The 18,118-nt window shown below is 54.9% G+C and overlaps 2 protein-coding genes across 2 annotated transcripts; one reads left to right on the top strand and one right to left on the bottom strand.

The window, feature by feature from the left end:
- Nucleotides 1-204: 204 nt before the first annotated feature.
- LOC117644705 lies at nt 205-16,652 on the top strand. Its single transcript, XM_034384319.1, has 14 exons — nt 205-549; nt 8,273-8,633; nt 8,934-9,123; nt 9,643-10,064; nt 10,149-10,220; nt 10,307-10,975; nt 11,049-11,477; nt 12,073-12,207; nt 12,311-12,568; nt 13,303-13,542; nt 13,640-14,113; nt 14,197-14,295; nt 14,374-14,592; nt 14,689-16,652. The coding sequence occupies exons 2-14, from the start codon at nt 8,283-8,285 to the stop codon at nt 14,743-14,745; spliced, it is 3,615 nt and encodes a 1,204-aa protein (XP_034240210.1). The 5' UTR covers nt 205-549; nt 8,273-8,282; the 3' UTR covers nt 14,746-16,652.
- On the bottom strand, nt 16,638-18,102 carry LOC117645427 (HSPB1-associated protein 1). Its single transcript, XM_034385625.1, has one exon. It carries the CDS (start codon nt 17,949-17,951, stop codon nt 16,692-16,694), a length of 1,260 nt encoding a protein of 419 aa, XP_034241516.1. The 5' UTR covers nt 17,952-18,102; the 3' UTR covers nt 16,638-16,691.
- Between the last annotated feature and the right edge of the window lie 16 nt (nt 18,103-18,118).

Genomic DNA, 18,118 nt, shown 5'->3' with positions numbered 1-18,118 from the left:
CGGTGTGGCGCGGCGTGGCGGCGTGGCCGTGCTTACAGTTCACTTCAGTCTGCTGGCAGCGTTCGCGGCGAACGGTCCGTCCGGTTCGCGCCGACCAGAGTCCCACTGCGCACCGCGCAGCACCGCGACGCGACGCGGGAGCGACAAGGACAGACAGGCGACGCCGCCGCCGCGACGAAGGCCCAGCTGTTTGGCACGGCGTCGCGCGGTCGCGCCCGCCAGTGCGCCGGCGCCCGTCGAGCTGCACGCTTGTGCGTGTGTGTGTGTGTGTGCGTGTGTGTGCGCCGCTGTTGTTGTGAAAGTAAACAGTGATGGTGCGAGTGCGCGTGAAGATGTGACCCGACCTGCGCTGCATTGCCTGCATGCACGCGGCCCAGTGATTCAGTGATTCGGATGTTGCTCGCCGAGTGATTTGGTGGCTGGATGAGTGTCACCCGGTGACGAAGCGACGTCGGTGCGACGAAGTGACGTCACTTACTGGATTCGCCGTAGCGCCGCAGCGCTGCTGACCGACCGCCTTTTCGCCGAAGACCCGCTGCCCCCGGCAAAGTAGGTGGCCTGTTATCTCCGCAACGCGGCAACGCAGCGCCAAGCGGCGCAACGCAAAGCCAGGAGGTCCTTGGCCGGGCTAATTTCGCCCCGTGGGAATGGAGGGATCATCGGGTAGATAAAGAAGTCCTCCCCCGGGCCGTGCGCCGTGCGCGCTCTGGAGAGGCGCTTCGCCCGCTTTGCTCCGCGGCCCGGCAAGTCTGCGACCCGGCAAGTCTGCGACCCGGCCCGGCCGGGCCCGGCGGAGCGCCGGGGGAGGTAGGCAACAGTCGGACACAGCTGTGCGGCGGGTGGCCGTCCGCAACCCGCAGGCTGGCCGGCTGGCTGGCCGGCTGGCTGTCCGGCTGGCACGGACACGCGCGGTTTCTCCGTCGCGTCACGTTTCCCCGGAGTACTCGTGGCAAATTTGAGCCACGCTTTGAACTTTATCCCACGAACTCGTGTCACACATGATGTAGTGAGTCACGCCGACTCACTCCACTCTCGGGGGTGGGGGGAGCAGCGTGACAGACACATGTGCCTCGCACGGCCCCCGGCGCTGCGGCCGCGGCATGCATGCTGCATTGCTGCATTTCGCCGCCTGGCCCTCGGCCTGGCCGCTTCCCCCGTTTTCGGACAGGGGCGTGTTGTTGTCGCCGCCATGTTTGCGAGGCGGCACCGGGCGGTGCGTACACAACAACAACATCATCAACAACAACAGCGACAGCTCCGCCGTGGCCCTGTTATCGTATCGCGGCTGGTTCCGAGCCCCGCGGGGCGCGCCCTGCCTGCCCTGCCCTCCTCGGCTCAATGGCTTCGCTTCGCCTCGCTTTGCCTCGCTTCGCCTCGCCGCGACCTGCTTTTGGCCTTTTGGCACTGTGCTGCCGTTCGGGTTGCCCACCTCGAGGGCGCTGCCCCGTCGTCGCGTCATAGCGTCCGTCGGCCTGCCCGTCCGGGTATTGTGTCGCGCCAGAAGCCAGAAGCAGCCCTGATGCCTGCACAATGTCAGGATGTTGCCGAGACAGCGACGGTGCAGTGCCCGTCGCGGCTCTGGCGACGGGCGGGTCGTGGGTTCAAATACCGACACAGCGCCGTCTTTTTTTCGCCCAGGATGGAAGCCCCGCTGCCTCTGCGCCTGGCTTGACTTCGCCCTGAAGGATACACCGCTTCTTGTGGGAGTCCGGGCCGAGGCTGTGGCCGAGGCTGTGGCCGAGGCTGTGGCCGGCGGGCGCGTACAGCCTGTGGCAAAACCATGGGCTCGCGCCGCTTGCGCTTGCGGTGTGGTGAGGGTCGTGGCGGCCGGCCGGGTCGGTGGCGTCGGTGCCGTCGGTCCTCGGCGCGCGCTCCACGGAACGTATCTCGGCCGCGCGGCCCCGGGACTTACGCCCCTCTCCGCGCCATCGGCCTTGACAACCTGTCAGAGGTTTGAGCAACACCACCTGCTGCTGTAAGCGCACAGCCGCCCAAGGCCCCCAAGGCCGGCGCTGTGGTGCCGACCGGCCGCCTGCAGGCCGCCTGCAGGCTCGCCGGTCCCTCTCTCTCGCACTTGCAGGACGCCCCGTGAGTGCGAGAGGGACAGACCCTCCAGGGATGCGAGCCGTCCGACTATCGGTTACACCCAACCTTCCGGAAGGCGAAGACGGCAAGCGCGTCGCGTGGGTGTGTGAGTGACGAGGTGCGTGTGTGTGAGCAGATAAGAACCCACATAGATGAAGGAAGGAGCGAATGAGGCCACGTGTTTGTGCGGCTCCGTCACCCGCGCAACTTTCTCGCAGTGATGGTGTTTGACTGCCTGGAGAGGGAGCCCCTCCCGGCCGGCCCGGCCCGGCCCAGACGCCTGGAAGCTTCAGGAAGAGTCCTGGAGGGATCGGCTCGGTCCTGGACATCTGTGTGACCCCAGAGGTTCTCCAGGGAAGGCCGGAGTTACTGAGAACCCCGTGGGTGACAGGCCCTGGAATGCCCAGCCTCCAGCCTCCAGGCTCCAGGTTGTTGCCTCCAGCTCCAGCATGACCTTTGCGCATCCGCCTACCATTGCGGGGACGGGACGGCGGGGACCGAGGCGATGCTCAAGTGAGGCGAACGTCATCATCGTCGTGACTAACTGCTGTCGAAGAGTGGCCAGCCCCGCCAGGCTCCAGCCCCGCCAGCCGCAGCGCGGCGTGCATGGCCCCGCCGGCCGTGGTCCTGGCCGCGCCGCGCCGCGCGGCACGTCGCCGAGGCCGAGAGGACGGCGTGGATGTTCGGGCCGAGGCCGAGGCCGTCTGTGGGAGGCCGGGAGACGCAGCCTTGCCTCTCGGCCCGCCCCCCGCGGTCCGCGCCCGTGCTCCCCGCGAGGCACTCCAAGGACGCCGCGGCACGGCGCCCGAGCTGCGGCACGGCGAGCATGGCGGCGAGCGGGACGTTGTGAAACCCACGGCACGGCCGGCCGGCCGCACGCCGCACGGCCCCATGCAGCGTGCTGACTGGCTGGCTGCTGCCTGGCGGGCGTGTCTCACAGCGACCTCGTTCAGTTTGACCGAGGTCAGACCCTGTGCCGCGCCGTGCCGCGCCGTGCCGCGCGGAGTGGAGCGTGGCGTACCTGTCATGGATGCGGACTCCCCCGGCCCGGCCGGCCAGCCCGAGTGCCCAGAGCCCTGCTCTCTCCAAGCCCCCTTCATTGACTGCGTCGCTTTGATCGATTGATCGGTCATCTCGTCGGGTGCAGTGTGGGTGCATCCGGTGTGACAGTTGCACGCGTGCCCGGTGGTTGCGCGGCGCAGCTGGCGCAGCCTGCCCTCTGCCGATTGCGCCGATTGCAACCAAGGCAGTGTAGGCGCAGGACGGCCGCCGGCGTTGTTTGCCGAGCAGTGTGCTGACCTCTTTCGCCTTCACGATGGAGGTCGCTCCGCGCTCCGCCCCAAGGCGGCGCCTCAAGGACATCGGGACGGCCCCCTCCCCCTCCCCCTCCCCCACCTCCGCCCGTTCTGCTTTCGTGTCCTTGAGTCGGCCTGTCGGCTGTCGGCCCGACGCGACGCGGCGCCGGCGAACTTGGTCGGACTCGACGCACCTTTCCACGCGTTACGCGTAACGCCCCTTCCTCTCCCCCGCCAACTTGGCTTCGAGCGACGCCTCGCCTCGGTGGCGTCGGTGGCGTTAGCAGCGTTAGCTACCCTCCGAACCACACTCCGTACTCCGCGCATCACTGGCGGTGCTGGCGGCCCGCCCCACCCACTGCGTCGCAGCGTCGCACTACAGGCCGGGGATTTTGGCAGTGTCAATGGCCTGTGTGTCCTTTGAGCCCTTGGCGAAGGCAGGGTGCAATTATCCCGGCACCCCACCTTTGGCCTGAAGGGTGAAGGGCGAGTGGCGTGGCCGGCGTCGTGCTTCCGCTGCTTCCGCTTCCCTTGTCTCCCCCTTCCACCCTCCCTCGCTGCTCCATGTCAAGGCCGCTCGGACGCCGGCAGTGGCGTAGCAGGCGTAGCGGTGGCAGAGCGGTGGCGGAGCCAAAGCCGCGCGCCTCCCCCTGCGCCGCTGCCGCCCCCGCACCCCCCACCCGACCTTTGGCTGCCTTTGGCGGGCCGAGCTACGCCGCTGCTTCGCTGGCGGGCCTGGCGGGCACCACACTGGTGTAGCAAGGACGCCGCGCCGCCTCCCCGCCGACCTCGGCGCCGTCCTCGCCGTCCTCGCTGGCCCGCTCCGCCTGGCGGCCTGGCGGCCTGGCTCTGCGTTCCGTGTCAAGGCCGAGTAGGGCCTCTGGCTGCCCCTGGCTGCCTCTGGCCGGCCTGGCGCCGAGGCGAGGCACGGCGAGGCGGCTTGGCGGGGCGCGGGGCTTGGCGCGGTGACGTGCCGCCAAGGACACCCCCTTCCTCTGGGAGACTTGGGGGACGCCCCCTCCGCGTATTGACAGCAGCAGGCCCCGCCAGCCCCGCCAGCCCCGCCAGCCCCGCCGCCAGAGACTTGACTTAGCCTCGCGAAGGAAGAAAGGACGCCGTCTTGAAGTCCTTGAACAGCTGGCAGTGCGAGCAGTGCGTTGTCGGCCACCTCGACACCTGAGGTAATGAGTGCAAGAAGACGCTGGGCTGGGTCCGCCGTCCGACGTGCGTCCTGTTTTTCGACCTCGCGTCGTCGTCGTCCAATCACTCTAGCGGACGTTGTTGTTGTTGCTGCTGTTGTTTGTTTGCGCGGGGCGGCCCGGCGTCGACGCGACCCTTTTTCAGCCTAGTATTGCATGACGCGGTCCGGTTCGGCCCTCGCCTCGTCTCGACGGGAGTTTGTCGGCCCCACCTGACGGACGGCCATGCGGCCATACGGCCGGACCGGACGGCTCCAAGGTGAAAAGGGGGAGGGGGATGCGTCCAGCGGGGTGGCGCGGGGCGGCGCGGGGCGGCGCGGGCCGCGGGGTAGGGGTGGTAGCTTCGCGGCTTGGCGGCCGCCCCTGACAGAGGGCGTCCGGTGTCACTGACCAAACGCCCGGGCGCGAGCGGCGAGGGCGGCGAGGGCGAGCAGCGAGCGCGGCGTCAAAGGGTCGGCCCAAGGGCGTGGCGGCGCCGCTGCAGCTGGCAGCACGGCGACCAGGCCACGGCGGCGACCAAGGTGGGCGTCAGACTGCCTACACTGCAGTACTGCAGTCCCCTGCCTCCCCCCCGCCCCGCGCGCCGCCTTCGTGCGTCTCTGGCCTCGGCGGCCGTCGCGGCCCGCGTCAAGCAGCGTCAAGCAGCGTCAAGCAGCGTCAACACGGCGGTGGATGCACGGCGCAAGGCGCGCAAGGCGCGCAAGGCTCGCCGGCGCCGCTAGAGAGGCTCGCTACAGCAGCGTGAGCAGTGCCGTTGGCGGACGGGAGATGCTGGCCAGCCAGGGCGACCTCGGCGCGCGGCCTCGGCTAGCGCGGCCCGCGGCGGCGCTGCACAGTCCGTTCAGTCCGTGCACCCATAGTCATGTCGCTCTAACCTTGGCCCGTCCGTCCCGTCCGCCGCACTCCGCCGCGCTCCGCCACGCGGCTAGGCCGGGCGGCCCATCCGGTCAAGGCTGCCCGTCGTCCCCTATTCGCCCGACCCGGCCCGACCCCTCTCTGGCCTCGCCGTGCCCCCAACGCCCTTCACCCCCCTCCACGCGGCGGTTCGATGTGCAGTGCAGAGCGCCTTGGAGGTAGGCAACCCACCCGAAGCCACCGCCGTGGCGGCAGGCAGTCCTGCGCGCACGCCTGCATGCGGGCTGCCTAGGCGCCGGAAGTCCCGGCGCCGTGGTCCCTGCGGTCTCGGCGGCCCGCAGACTCGTCTCTCTCTTGAGCCCGTTCGGGACGGCCCATGAATGCGAAAGAGACAGAGCGACGAAAACGCTCGGAATGAATCTGCTGCGGCCTCGGCCGGGGCTAGAGCCGGGCGGGGAAAAGAAAAGACTCTGGCGAGCAAAGGTGGCGCTGCGCTGTGCTGCGCTGTGCTGCGCTGTGCTGCGCTGTGCTGCGCTGCGTTGGCTGGCGGGCTGGACTGGCAGGCGGTGGCAATGGCCGCGTTTAGCGCTGCACTGCATACGCCTTGCCGAGCCAGGCCGCCAGGCAAGGCAGGCCGACACGAGCGCGACGACACAGGCCAGCCGGCCAGCGCGGCCAGCGCGGCCACAGCCCAAAGGCCTCGCCGAACCTTTCAAGGTGACACTCGGGGCCGCGGTGGACGTGGACGTGCGGACGCCACTGGCTGCCTCTGGGCTGCCTCTGGCCACGCGACTGCATTTGCCGCGGCCAGCCGACACGCCGACACGGACTGGAACCGCTGGGAGTGCGTGCAGCTGGTAGCAACGCCACCACCATGCTGTCTCGGTTCTTGTGCACCGACAAAGTGCAGGCCAACGCGGTGCCGGTGGCGGCTGGTGGTGCTCGGCCCTCCTCCGCGATGCCTTCGTCGCCCCGTCCCTCTCGCACTCGTGGGGCGTCCCGGCGTCCCGCAGGGGAGCGAGAGAGACAGCGGCAGCCTGCTGCAGCACGACGAGCACGACGCACGGCATGGACGAGTGACTCGGCGACCCATTTTTAGCGCCGCACCGCGTTTCCGTACTCCCCGCTGGCGATGCTGGCACGGCGGCGCGAGGCGGCGCGCAGCACGGCCAACGCGGCGTGGCGCTCGCCGGCGTCGGCGTCAGGACCAGGACGACGGGCGGACGACGGACGACGCCAACCCGGTCAGGATGCCGTCGGGACCGGCCAATTATTTTGGCGCGTGCGCAGGTGCGCGCATTCGCACGTGTTCTCGTGTGAGAGAATGAGTGTGTGTGAGTGTGTCTGTGAGGAGTAGAAGGAGGGGAGGGGTCAACTTCCTCCGAGGCGCTATTCCCAGCGTGGCGAGGCGCCGCGGGCCGACGGACTCGACTCATCCCATCCCCCCGCGCCGCCGCGCCGCCGTGCCGGTCCTCGCGTTCCCGCGGTTCTCTTCCGCCAATGGCGAAATCCCCGCCACGCTGCGGCACGCGGCGCGCCTCTCGCGGCGTTATGGTTCATTCACCTCGTCCTGCAGTCTTGCAGCGCTTGCAGCGCTTGCAGTGTGCACGCACAGTGGCCGCGGTGCAGCCGCGGCGCAGACGCGCCCCCTTCCCCTTTCCCGCGAGACTGTGAGAGAGAAGCTCGACCGCTTCCTTCCGTTTCCTCCCGATACCCGCGATGCGCATTGACCATGGCGGCCGCGGAGGCCACCGCCATCACCGCGAGGCCGCCGCCGTCGAGGGTCGCCGTCGTCCGCGCCGGTGCCTCCACTGCCTGCACTGCTGCACTGCCTTCAGGGGCTCGGTGACGTCATTAGCCTAAAATTACGGTGTGCGCCATCAAGCACGGCCCAGCCAGGCCCAGCCAGGCCCAGCCAGGCCCAGCATCCTCACTGCCAATTTACCTGAGGCAGCCCGCGGCAGGCAGGACAAGGCAGGCGGCGACGCAGTGCGACGCATGCATGGCGGCCCGCTGCAGTCCAGGGGCAGCTGGGCTTGGGGCAGCCACAGGCAGCCACCTGCCGGCTGGAGCGGGCCGGAACACTGAGCGAGCACCTGCATGGCGGCGCGTGGCGTGGCAGGCTCAATCCTTCATTCCGAACAGCGTTTCGTCGCCCCGTCGATGTCGCGTCAGGAGAGAACTCTTGTCAACGTCGGTCGCTGTGCGGCGCTGTGCCTGTGCGGCGGGTTGGCTGCCCGCAGGCCGCGGGCGTCGTCAGGGCCGTCCTGGCCGTCCTAGCGGGAAAAGACTCCGCCCGCTGCGCGCTGCGCCCCGCCACGCCCCCTCCCTCCTCTCCCCGCGATGCCGCGATGCATTGGTCGTGCGACTCGACCCTGTTCCGCTGCTTCTCCTTGGCCAGGGTGACCTTGTGCCAAACGCACGCTACACTGCGAAGAGACACTGCTTGTTGCTGCTGCCCCCAACCCGCCAAGCCGCCAGCCATGGCCGCTTGCCGCTTGCGCCCGACAGCGCAGCGCGCCCGCAGCGCGCCCCTACCACGCCGCGACCTCCCTCCCCTCCCGCCTCTGGTCTAGTGCCATTGCAGCGCCTTGACGCGCTACTCCTATCCGCGACAGCCGCGAGTCTAGTGAGCCTTGCGCCCAGGCAGCCCAGACTGGTGTGAGTGTATCCTTGTCGCGACTCACAGCGGGCCGGGCCTTACAGTGGGGGGACCGGCCGGCTCGGCGCCACTCGGCGCAGTCACAGCAGTCAGCATAACATTTCCACTGACTCGGAGAATGCGTTCAAACCACGCCCAGCTTTCGGAAATGTGACGTTTTGTTTTTGTTGTTGCAGGCGCAGCAGGATGCACGGCATCATGGAAGGTCCGGGCGAGGAACTGACAGTGGCGGCCATCGCGACGGAGGGCCCCGACGACGGCCACCACCACCTTAACGGGGTGAGCACGGCCCTCCTGGACAACGGCGCGCCGTCACCGCCGCCCCCCAAGGAGGCCGTCAAGGACGCCGTGAAGGACGCTGCCGGACAACCCTCGCCACCGCAGTCGCCGCCCGTCGCCTCCACGTCGGGACCCTCCTCGCCGACGGACAAGAAGGAAGAGACGGTGGCGGCGGCCTCACCAGCGGCCTCGCCAGCGGCCTCGCCCCCGCGAGTAGCGTCACCAGTGGCGGCCACTTCGCCTGCAGCCTCGCCTGCCGCCTCGCCAGCGCCGTCCCCACCGGCGGCGTCGTCGCCAGCGCCGTCACCGCCGGCGGCGGCTTCCTCAGCGACTTCACCAGCGATTTCGCCAGCAGCTTCACCAGTGGCTTCACCAGCGGCGGAGGACGAGTTGGTCCCAGTGGCGTCTCCGGCAGCGGCAGCCTCGCCAGCTTCGCCGTCGGGCGCGTCGGGCGCGTCGGGCGCGTCTCCCGCTCCAACCCCAGCGGAGCACTCGGCGGACGCGGACCACGCGGACGCGGCGGCGGTCGCGGTTGACGACGCTTCCGCGGCGGTGAAGGCGACGGAGAAGGATGCCTCGGATGCGCCGGCCCCGGCGGCCTCGCCCGCCTCGCCCGCCTCGCCTCTCGACGCGGACCCAGCCGCCGCGGACGAGGTCGCCCCGTCCCCGCCTGTGGCCGAGGCCGAGGCCGCCGACGGAGACGCGACCGAGGCCGCGGAAACTGCTGCGCCCGCCAAAAAGAGCGAAGGTGAGCACCGGGACCGGGAACGCGGCCTAGGGGGAGCCGGGGCGGAAATGCAGGAAGCGCGTTGCTTTTGAATCTCTGGACAACGCGGTCGCGGTCCGAGGGAATGACCACACGTGGAGGGGGTGGCAGGGCACGCGGCACGCCCACTTCGTGTCGCTGTTGGTTAATGTCCAGGGGCTGTAGAATTACTTTGCTTCTAAGAACCGCCGCTTCGGCGAATGCCGATTCACTGACGTGCTCTGCGTTGCGGTTTGGCGCGGATTTTCGCACTGCGGTGTTGGCAACAATGAATCAATGGATGAGGATTGGCATGTCTGGGTTCGCACTATGCCCTCCTCCGGGAAGAGTTGCTGGTACTTCATGTTTTGATATATTTTACCGATTGCCGATGGCAACTATTTATCTTTTCTTTGAAAATGTGTCGTCCAGAAGACAATTCATAATCTCTCAGTATTTTTAGCTTCATTTAATCAGAGTGTGGACATTGCTAAATATTTTGTTTTGCTATTTTTGTTACAGGGGATCCCTCCGGAGATTTAAATCTAGACAATAATGCCAGTGCCATCGATATCAAAGACGGCAAGGCATCTGATGAAAACAGTGAAGCTCCTGAAACCAGTGTAGCATTGAAAGAATTGAACAGCAATGTGACTGAAGATAAAGATGATGCTACTGGTCCTAGTGATGTAGATGGGACTGTTAAGCTGCCAAATGAAAGTGAAGTCAGTGTTAAAGTTGAACACGATAGTCTTAGCACCAACGGAGAGTCACCGTGCCCAAATGATGTTCAGAAAGACACTAGTATGGACGTTGAAATTCATCCTGATGAGGAAGCAAGTGCGACATCTGAGAGTGAAAACTCTGTGAAAGACAACCTTAGTGCTGGAAGTGAAGATTTCAGAATGGATGTAGATCTGCCGTCAACAGATGTGAAAACGGAGGTGAGTTTGTCTTTATTTTTATCTGCGGCAAGATGCAATGCAAATCATTCCCTAATCTGCTATTGTTTTGTTTTCACTTACTAGGTTATTGAAGATCAAGAAAAATCTACAGATTCCGGAATAGTTTCAGAACAGTCTGCACGCAAATTACCCCAGGTAAAGTCCAGTAAATGTCTTCATAATCAAGTTGTTCTTCTTTGACTTCAAGTAATAATTTTGAATTTGTTTTGTTTACCTTCTAGAAAAGAAGCAGTGAAGACGACCTTCCAAGCAATCTTGCAAAGAAGCAGTGCCTACCAGACATTGTCTGTGGCGATGCAAATGCACTCGATTTAAGTGGAATGAAAAAGAAAGATAGTTCAAAAGAGCCTAAGATTGCCCTGAAGCCACAGTCCCTCCTGCTTAGTAAATTGCAAGGAACTTCTGATGTTGATAAGTCAAAGAAGGATGTGTACAGAAATGATGATTCTGCAGTCCAGTCAGCTGAATCTATTATCTCAAGCAAAACATCCAGAAGACGTTCATCTCGTGATGAAAAAGACTCTCGATCATCACATTATCAGGGGAGGGGTGGAGAAAACACTACTGCTCGGGTTCAAGTTGATCAAGTTCTTCGTGAGATGAGAACACGTGTTAGGAGTTCTTACAAAGAACGGGAAAAAATTGCCAAAGAGGACAGCCTACTTCGAGATTTACTGGAGCCAGAGAGAGATACTCTTATGACTGAATTTGTTGATACAGCTACTCAGGGCGGTGGCGCCTCGGAACTGGATAGGGTCTCTGCGGCTCTTGAAGCTGAAATAAGACAACTAACTGTAGAAATTAATGCAAAGGAAGCAGAATGGAATGATCTTATTAGGAAAAAGAAATTTAAGGAAGAACTAGCATTGAGGGTGCAGCGGCGGAAACAGGTTCGTGTTTTATTTAGATTTGACATACATAATATTTGTTGTTCATTTGATAGCAACAGAATCCTCTTTTCAGGTCCTTGCTCTGACAGGAGAGTCTGATGATCTTCTTTTGAGGCGAAACTCTTTTGAAGAGGATTCCCGGTCTGACTGCAAAAGGGATTCTAATGTCGATGTAAGGCACGAAAGGAGGCATGATCACTACAGGGAAGTGCCTAAAACAGAAGAGCTACTTGCTGCTGCTTTGCGTCTAGGGTCAAGGAATGTTGAAGACTATCATCATCGCAGTAACAGCTCATCTCCTTTAGCGGTACGCATCCAAGCTAGAGCTAATGAACTTCTCATTGGCTCAAATCCCACTGTTGAAAGGAAGTCATCAGGACCACCACCCGGACTGTCACACATGCAGACACCATCATTACTTCAATCTCAGCTAACTAAGCCGACTGAAATTTCACCTAGTTCCCCCCAGTCGCAGTTTTTACTGCAGCATTTGCAGCGACAGGTTGGCGCTGAATTTTTATTTTGGAATGCTCTTTGAGTTGGGAACCATTGGTTGGACTCTGCCACTACTAATATTCCTTTGACCTTCCGGGCATTTTGAAACCCTGCTTATATTTGCTCGCACTACCTCTGCCATGTACTACAAATGCCAGTCACATAACAATTGGATGCTTATGGTTTTATCTGTGAGGACAAACGTGGGGTCATTTCAATCGAATCGATTGTTGGCTTTCACTGTCCTGTGCATGTTGCGTTGGTTGTGGAATGCACTTATTCAACAAAACTAGCTTTTGAGAGTAGAATCCACATTTTTTGTGAAAGGCAAGGATTCCTATGCTACCAATAAACCTGCCAATTGGACCATTTACTCACAAAACTTCATTTAAAAAATGAAGTATATAACAAACATATTGGCTTACCCCCTCCCTAATTTTTCTAACAACCAAACAAATTTGTCACTAACGTAAGGAATTTAATTTCTAAAATTAAAAACTCTTATGTTTGGGATTACTTGAATTTATTAAATTTATTCTTGATGATCGTAGCAAGATTATAAACTGTTTCTGAGTTCACAAATTTTTTGATTGTGTTGACAGAGAGTGGGCGCGGTCAGCAGCGCTGGTTTAGCATGTCGACAACTATCTTCCTCTGTCTCCCTATCTGCCTTACCCACCTCTACTAGCACCTCTTCAGCCCTAAATGCTTCTCTCCCCTCTACTGCAGTTCACAAGGTGCTTTTTCTCACAATGCCTTTCAGTTTTTTGAATGTAACTTTGAGAAACTTGAAAATAAACAACAAAACTTACCCAATCTTTCTTATTTATTTTTTTGCAGAACTTATCCCGAGTTGAGAAGCAGGTCTCTGCTGCGAGTGCTTCAAGGATGCAGAGACCCATTCTGCCTAAGCCGAGCACTGCTACCAGTGGGGGTCACGTGGTAAGTGATTCTTCACAAGACGGCAGTGGGAAAGGCATCATCGGTGAGGGTCGACAGGGTGCCATCATTGACGTCCAGTCCATCATCGCAGACTATCGCTCCCAACACCCGGAGAATGTCCCCCGGCGTGGGCGCAGAATGAAAGCGTCTGGGATGGTGAGTAGGCCTGTTTGCTATGTCTTTTCAGAATTGCTTGCTCAGCACTTAAAAATTGTTTGTTTTGTCCTAGTGTTTTCAAAGTATTCCTCTGTCTTTCCTCTTTCTTTTTGTTGTTTTTGTCATTTCACTCTCTTCACTAAGAAACCTGATATGGTTGGGAATGGTGAGAATAGTCTCATGAACTGCACTTTGTTGCTGCAGTTCTATGAATTACCTTTAAAGGTAGATGTCTTGTCAGTCTGTCAATGGAAATGGTATTGCTACCAAACCCTATCTCTAGTTATTTTAGTTAGAAGCACACCTAGCCTTCTCTTTCTGTTTGCCTCTTTCTCTCAAAAATACAATTGTCATACAAAGTCTTAGTGTATGTACTCTTACATCTGAAGTTTCAAGCAGAACCACTGGTATGTATAGCTTGTTCAGTTATTAGCATGGAATTTACTCTGAAGGTGGACCATCATGAAAGGTATTGCCTGCATGAGTTGCCTATGCGTTGGTTCTAACAATCATACTCCTCATAATTAATCTAACACATAAAGCATCAGTAGTTAAAGATATCTAATTTAAGACACAATGCAGGTAGAGTAAAAATTGTAATTTTTCCAAAATTGTTGATTAATATTGATTGTTAATTCATTAAGATTTTGCCATCTTTCCAAATTTTGTTTTTATGTCTTTTTTGGGGGGTGTTTAGTTTTGTTTTATTTGATAGGTATTGTTTTCTTTTACAGGTGTCCGACAGCATGATGGCCAGCGCTAGACCAGGCAGTAGCAGTGGTGGAGGACTTCTTATGTCGTTGCCAGCGCTTGGTTCGGGCTCGCATGTTCGAACGGGCTCGGGCACTTCGATCCACGGCAATGCTCCAGTGGATCTGTCTGAACTTGGCTTTGTTCTAAGTTCAGGGGCTGGGAGTGACGGGCCTTCGCGACCCTCAAGTACAGAATCATCTCTCAGTGGTGCTCCCTCTCAGGTAATTAATTATGTTATCCCTTTCATGGTATACATTTTTATTTATTTTTATTTCAATGACCGTAAATTGGTAATGTAATGATGGATTGCTACCTCAGGTAAATCAGGAGTCTGGCATGAGCTTCAAAGATGTTTTGGTCCAGTTTGCCAAAATGACGAATGCCAATGAGCAGAGTGCCATGAACCCTCAAGGAGGTTTGGGTTTACCAGGACGACCGCCACCGCCTCCTTACCCGGAGGTTACTTTGCACCCGGTTGTGAACCCTACACCAGTTGCTAGCCCAGTGCCTGCAGCAAGTGCTCCTCCAACTTCCCTGCTCCACAATATCCTAACAAAGCCCACCAATCAATCATCCAACAATGGGAGCCAATCTCATGCCAAGCCCACTACATTTTCTCCAACACTTGCTCGCTTGTTGACTGCACCTGAGAGAAGCTCATCTGTATCTCATCATTCTACTCATCATTCTACGCCCGTATTGCCCCAGTACCAACCATCGGCAGTATCGAATTATGGGACTACTGGATCTGTGTTACTAAGTGACCTTCTCTCAGTGGGACCATCTAAAAAGGTACGGAATGGACATTTTTCAAGTGCGTAATAGTGAGCCTGATTCTTTTGTTGCCAGCTGTTAACCTGATATTTTCTTTATAGGCACGTAGTGAATTAACCATAACTCCAGTATCAGCTTCGTCTGCCACTTCCAATTCGTCAATGCCAAGTATGAAAAGGAATAATGAGGTGGTCGTCCTGGTGAGTGATTCATTGCAGTATTTGGCATCTGTCCTTTTCTTGAACCAGTCATGTATTAACTGAGCCTTTTGGATTTAGGATGCTGATATTAATGGAGATGAAGGCGATGCCTCAGATCCAGATGAGCGTCGATTGGTGATAGATGAAGGTGACAATGCTGAAAATGGAGATGATACTGACGGTCGGTCAGATAGGTCAAAAAATACTGTCCCTCATTGCCAAGGCTGTAATGAGCGAGATGCTGAATTTGTCTGTGCTGGATGTCAAAGGCAGTGGTATTGCAGCCGAGAGTGTCAAGTAAGCAAAACTCCTTGCATTTTAAGTTCTATTTATTTTTTATTAGTTTTACAAAATTAGTGCCTCCACTTATCAAATTCTATTCTTACATTTCAGATTGCGGCATGGGATGAACACTCAGAACAATGCTTTCCAGCATCAAATGACAACTGAAATTGTGATGCCTAAGACTATTTTATGTAACTTAAGGTAGAGGAATGTTCCTCATAGATATCATCATATTTATCATTTCAGTCATTCATTCATTTCATTGAGGTCAATGAAGTATGAGATGCTATTTCATGTGTAATTTATATGGTTGATGTTCTCTCAGTATACACGAGAAGCCAATACTGAGTTAGTTAATGTTCTGTTTATTACAAACAGAATGAATGATGAAATAGGTTACGTTCTGTTTTCAGTTTCTATCTTGTACAAAGTGGAAATGTAAGTTGAAATGTAAGAGTCACTATTTGAATTCATGCCTAGTCCTTGTGTAGCGTAATAATGTGGATTCTCCTAAGTATCTATTATTTAATAATTTTCTTGTCTTGGTCTTTGGTGCTGTAATGAAAATATTGCAACAATTCGCATGTGTGATAGCTTTAAACAGGCATTCTGATTGCTTGATTGTGTATCTCATTTCCTGCACTTACAATAGGTATTTGAGTACTGTAGAAACTTCAATTTTGATCTCAATCATATAATTTCTCATTGTAACAACCAGCCCATAAATCTACTGCCAATTATTGCAGAACTGTAAAGCCTGGATTCATGTTGCAAAGCAATTTTATTCCATATTACAAAAAAAAAAACCTCTCTTTGTACCTTACTGGATCAAAGAAGCAGAAGGTTTCATGCTGGAAACAACAGTGTATCTTGTTACTTTGTTCTTTCTTTATTGTTTGTAAAGTTTTGTTAATGTATTAAAACCTTTTCTAAAGTTGCGACCTATTGAACCAACTTTTTAAGTTTTTATGTTCTTTGTCTTTTCTTGGCCTTTTGTTTGTACTGCGCAGCTTGTGTTAAGTTAAGGAATTCTCCTCCTTATTTTTGTGAGATAAAAAATTGTTGTTCTTTTTTATTTCTTATTTTTTTAATGTGCTGTTTGTTTATCTTTAGGCATTGGCATATTAAATTAATTCATTTGTTTTGTTGTTTTAGAAATTGGCACCGATCCGCCAAAGAGACTATTTGTTATTATGTATCTTGTTTTATTTCGTCTCTTAAAGACTAAGTAGGTGCCAAATAATTTGTAAATTTGTTTATCTGCTGTTATTGATGACTCCAAGTACAGAAAGAATGACGATATTGTGATCATCTTTCGCTCACAAATTTGTGTGATAGTCTTTAGAATTGAAAAGGTAATGTTTGTTCCCTGTGACTGAATTAGATAATGAGTGAATGAGTTCCAAAATTTTATTATTTTAAATGTGAGTTCCATGCATTTAAAACAAGGTGACAATGAACAAAGGACATTGCCTGATTATCAATTAGTTACTATTAATTCAATAGTTTACCATCTTTCTGTGTCTTATTACTCATGAACATGCCAACACACAATTCTGATACTTGGAACTCCAAGTTGCTTTATTAATGGGAACCCATTCATAAAATGACTGCTAAAAATCAGATCATCTGGTAGATTTTGTTTTGGTTGTAGTACCCTCAAATTGCTCCTTTTTCATTTCATGAAAATCAATTGTATTGCTATATTGGAACTATGGTCACTGCCATTTCAATCTTAAATTGTGATTTGCCATTTGGACAATGGGCGATGTATTACTTCATTTAGTGGTCACAGGATCTATTGTCCTGTGCCAGACATAGATGCCATGTAATAAGTCCCCTTTCCCTCCCTTTGTTTATGTATCTTATATATGAACAACACATATATATTGTATTTCATTAAGCTGGACCTTGAATGGTCAGGGAAGGGTCAAGTGTGGTTTGTTTGTGTTTAATTTTTTCACATTATTCTTTCTCAATTGTAACCCTACTGTTATCTTGATCTAAACATCCATTATGAACTCTTTGAATAAAGTATCATAGTTACCACAAGAAAATTAACAAAGTTTAAACCTGTATTTGATTATTTATTATCCTTTTTCTTGGTCAGACTATTTAGACACGTCAGACTCCTGCATCAATATCAATTCATCCAAACCAACATTCAAACTATCTAACAGTTTTTCGCGCACTTTCTCAATTACCTCAGGGTGACAAAATGCATTAATAACTTTTTGAAGCGGAGTTTCATATCGCCTATGAAGAATACCACTATCCTTTGCCTTCATGATGCTTTCTGTCATTAATCTTTGATGTCTCTCCTTGGAGTTGCAGTTGCACTTATCATTGGTGAGATTTCTTAGTTCTTCAAGAGTGCTGCAAGGAACATATTCAGCCCTGTCCACAACAGGTAGAGGATCAGAAGCATCCATATCTGAACATTTGGATCGCTCAGTTATTTTTGACTTCAAAGCATCTGTACAATAAGTTATCATATTCGTAGAGTCACTCAAAGGAGTAGAATCAACATCATCTTCATTAGGATTAACAATTACATTTATATCGGCAAGAGATAAATCTTTCGATACTTGAGATACTGTAAACTTGACTAGGGCTTCATCTAGTCGACTGACATAATCTAAATTTGAAGCCATCCAGGAATTGATGCTAACTGATGTGTCCAAACATTCCACATAGTGCCACCAGTGGCGAGGAACAAACAACACATCTCCAGGCTTAAGATCCACAATATATATTTCTTTGCAGTCATGATAAAATTCACTTGGTAGGGGACAGTTAAAGTTCCATTTGCTATAGACACTTGATTCTTCGTATGGTACTCGTGTGGGCCTCATAGTTTTTGATTCACTTGGTGGCCAGAGAATCCAGCGTTTGGTGCCAAACACTTGAGCAACTAGATTAGAGCCATAGGTGTCATAATGACACGGGGTGTGAGCACCACCGCTTCCAATCCAAAGTGTGGACCCGGCCACTTCCATTTCTGGGAACCCCAAGCTGGACCAAGAAACAGACTTGAGAGCATTGTTGTCTTGTGGAGTCCACTCATTCAAGTATTTGTAATCAAAGTAAAACCATTTGCCAGAATCTTTCAGTTCTTTGGGATTGCGTTGAATGCTAGCGAATTCTGCAAGCGTCATTACTTCTCTACCGCAGTAACGTTCCCAGAGGGGTTGTAAGGAGCAGCTTCGCACACCGCATCTGAAGGGCAGAAGTTTTTTTCCAAACGCAGTGCTCCAGTCTTCAATATTCCACTTGAGGACTTCCCAATCGTCGATCCTGCCGTGAAAAACCACTGGTTTCGACAGGGATAAAATGAAGTCTTTCAACTTTTCCTGATTCTTCTCACACATGACTTTAAAAGGTTATCCAATATCCTTGTTTAGTTTTTAATCTGTTTGAAATATTATGTGCCTTTTCTCGACAAGCTGAGTGGAAACAACAAAATAAATACAATGTCAGATGCCCACAAAGCACGCAAGCAGACGAAAACGGTTCAGCCGGCTCGTGTATTCGCACG

This window comes from Thrips palmi, unplaced genomic scaffold (assembly GCF_012932325.1).
Source record: "Thrips palmi isolate BJ-2018 unplaced genomic scaffold, TpBJ-2018v1 HiC_scaffold_18, whole genome shotgun sequence".
Classification (NCBI taxonomy): domain Eukaryota; kingdom Metazoa; phylum Arthropoda; class Insecta; order Thysanoptera; family Thripidae; genus Thrips; species Thrips palmi.
This window is presented reverse-complemented; position numbering and strand designations above follow the sequence as displayed.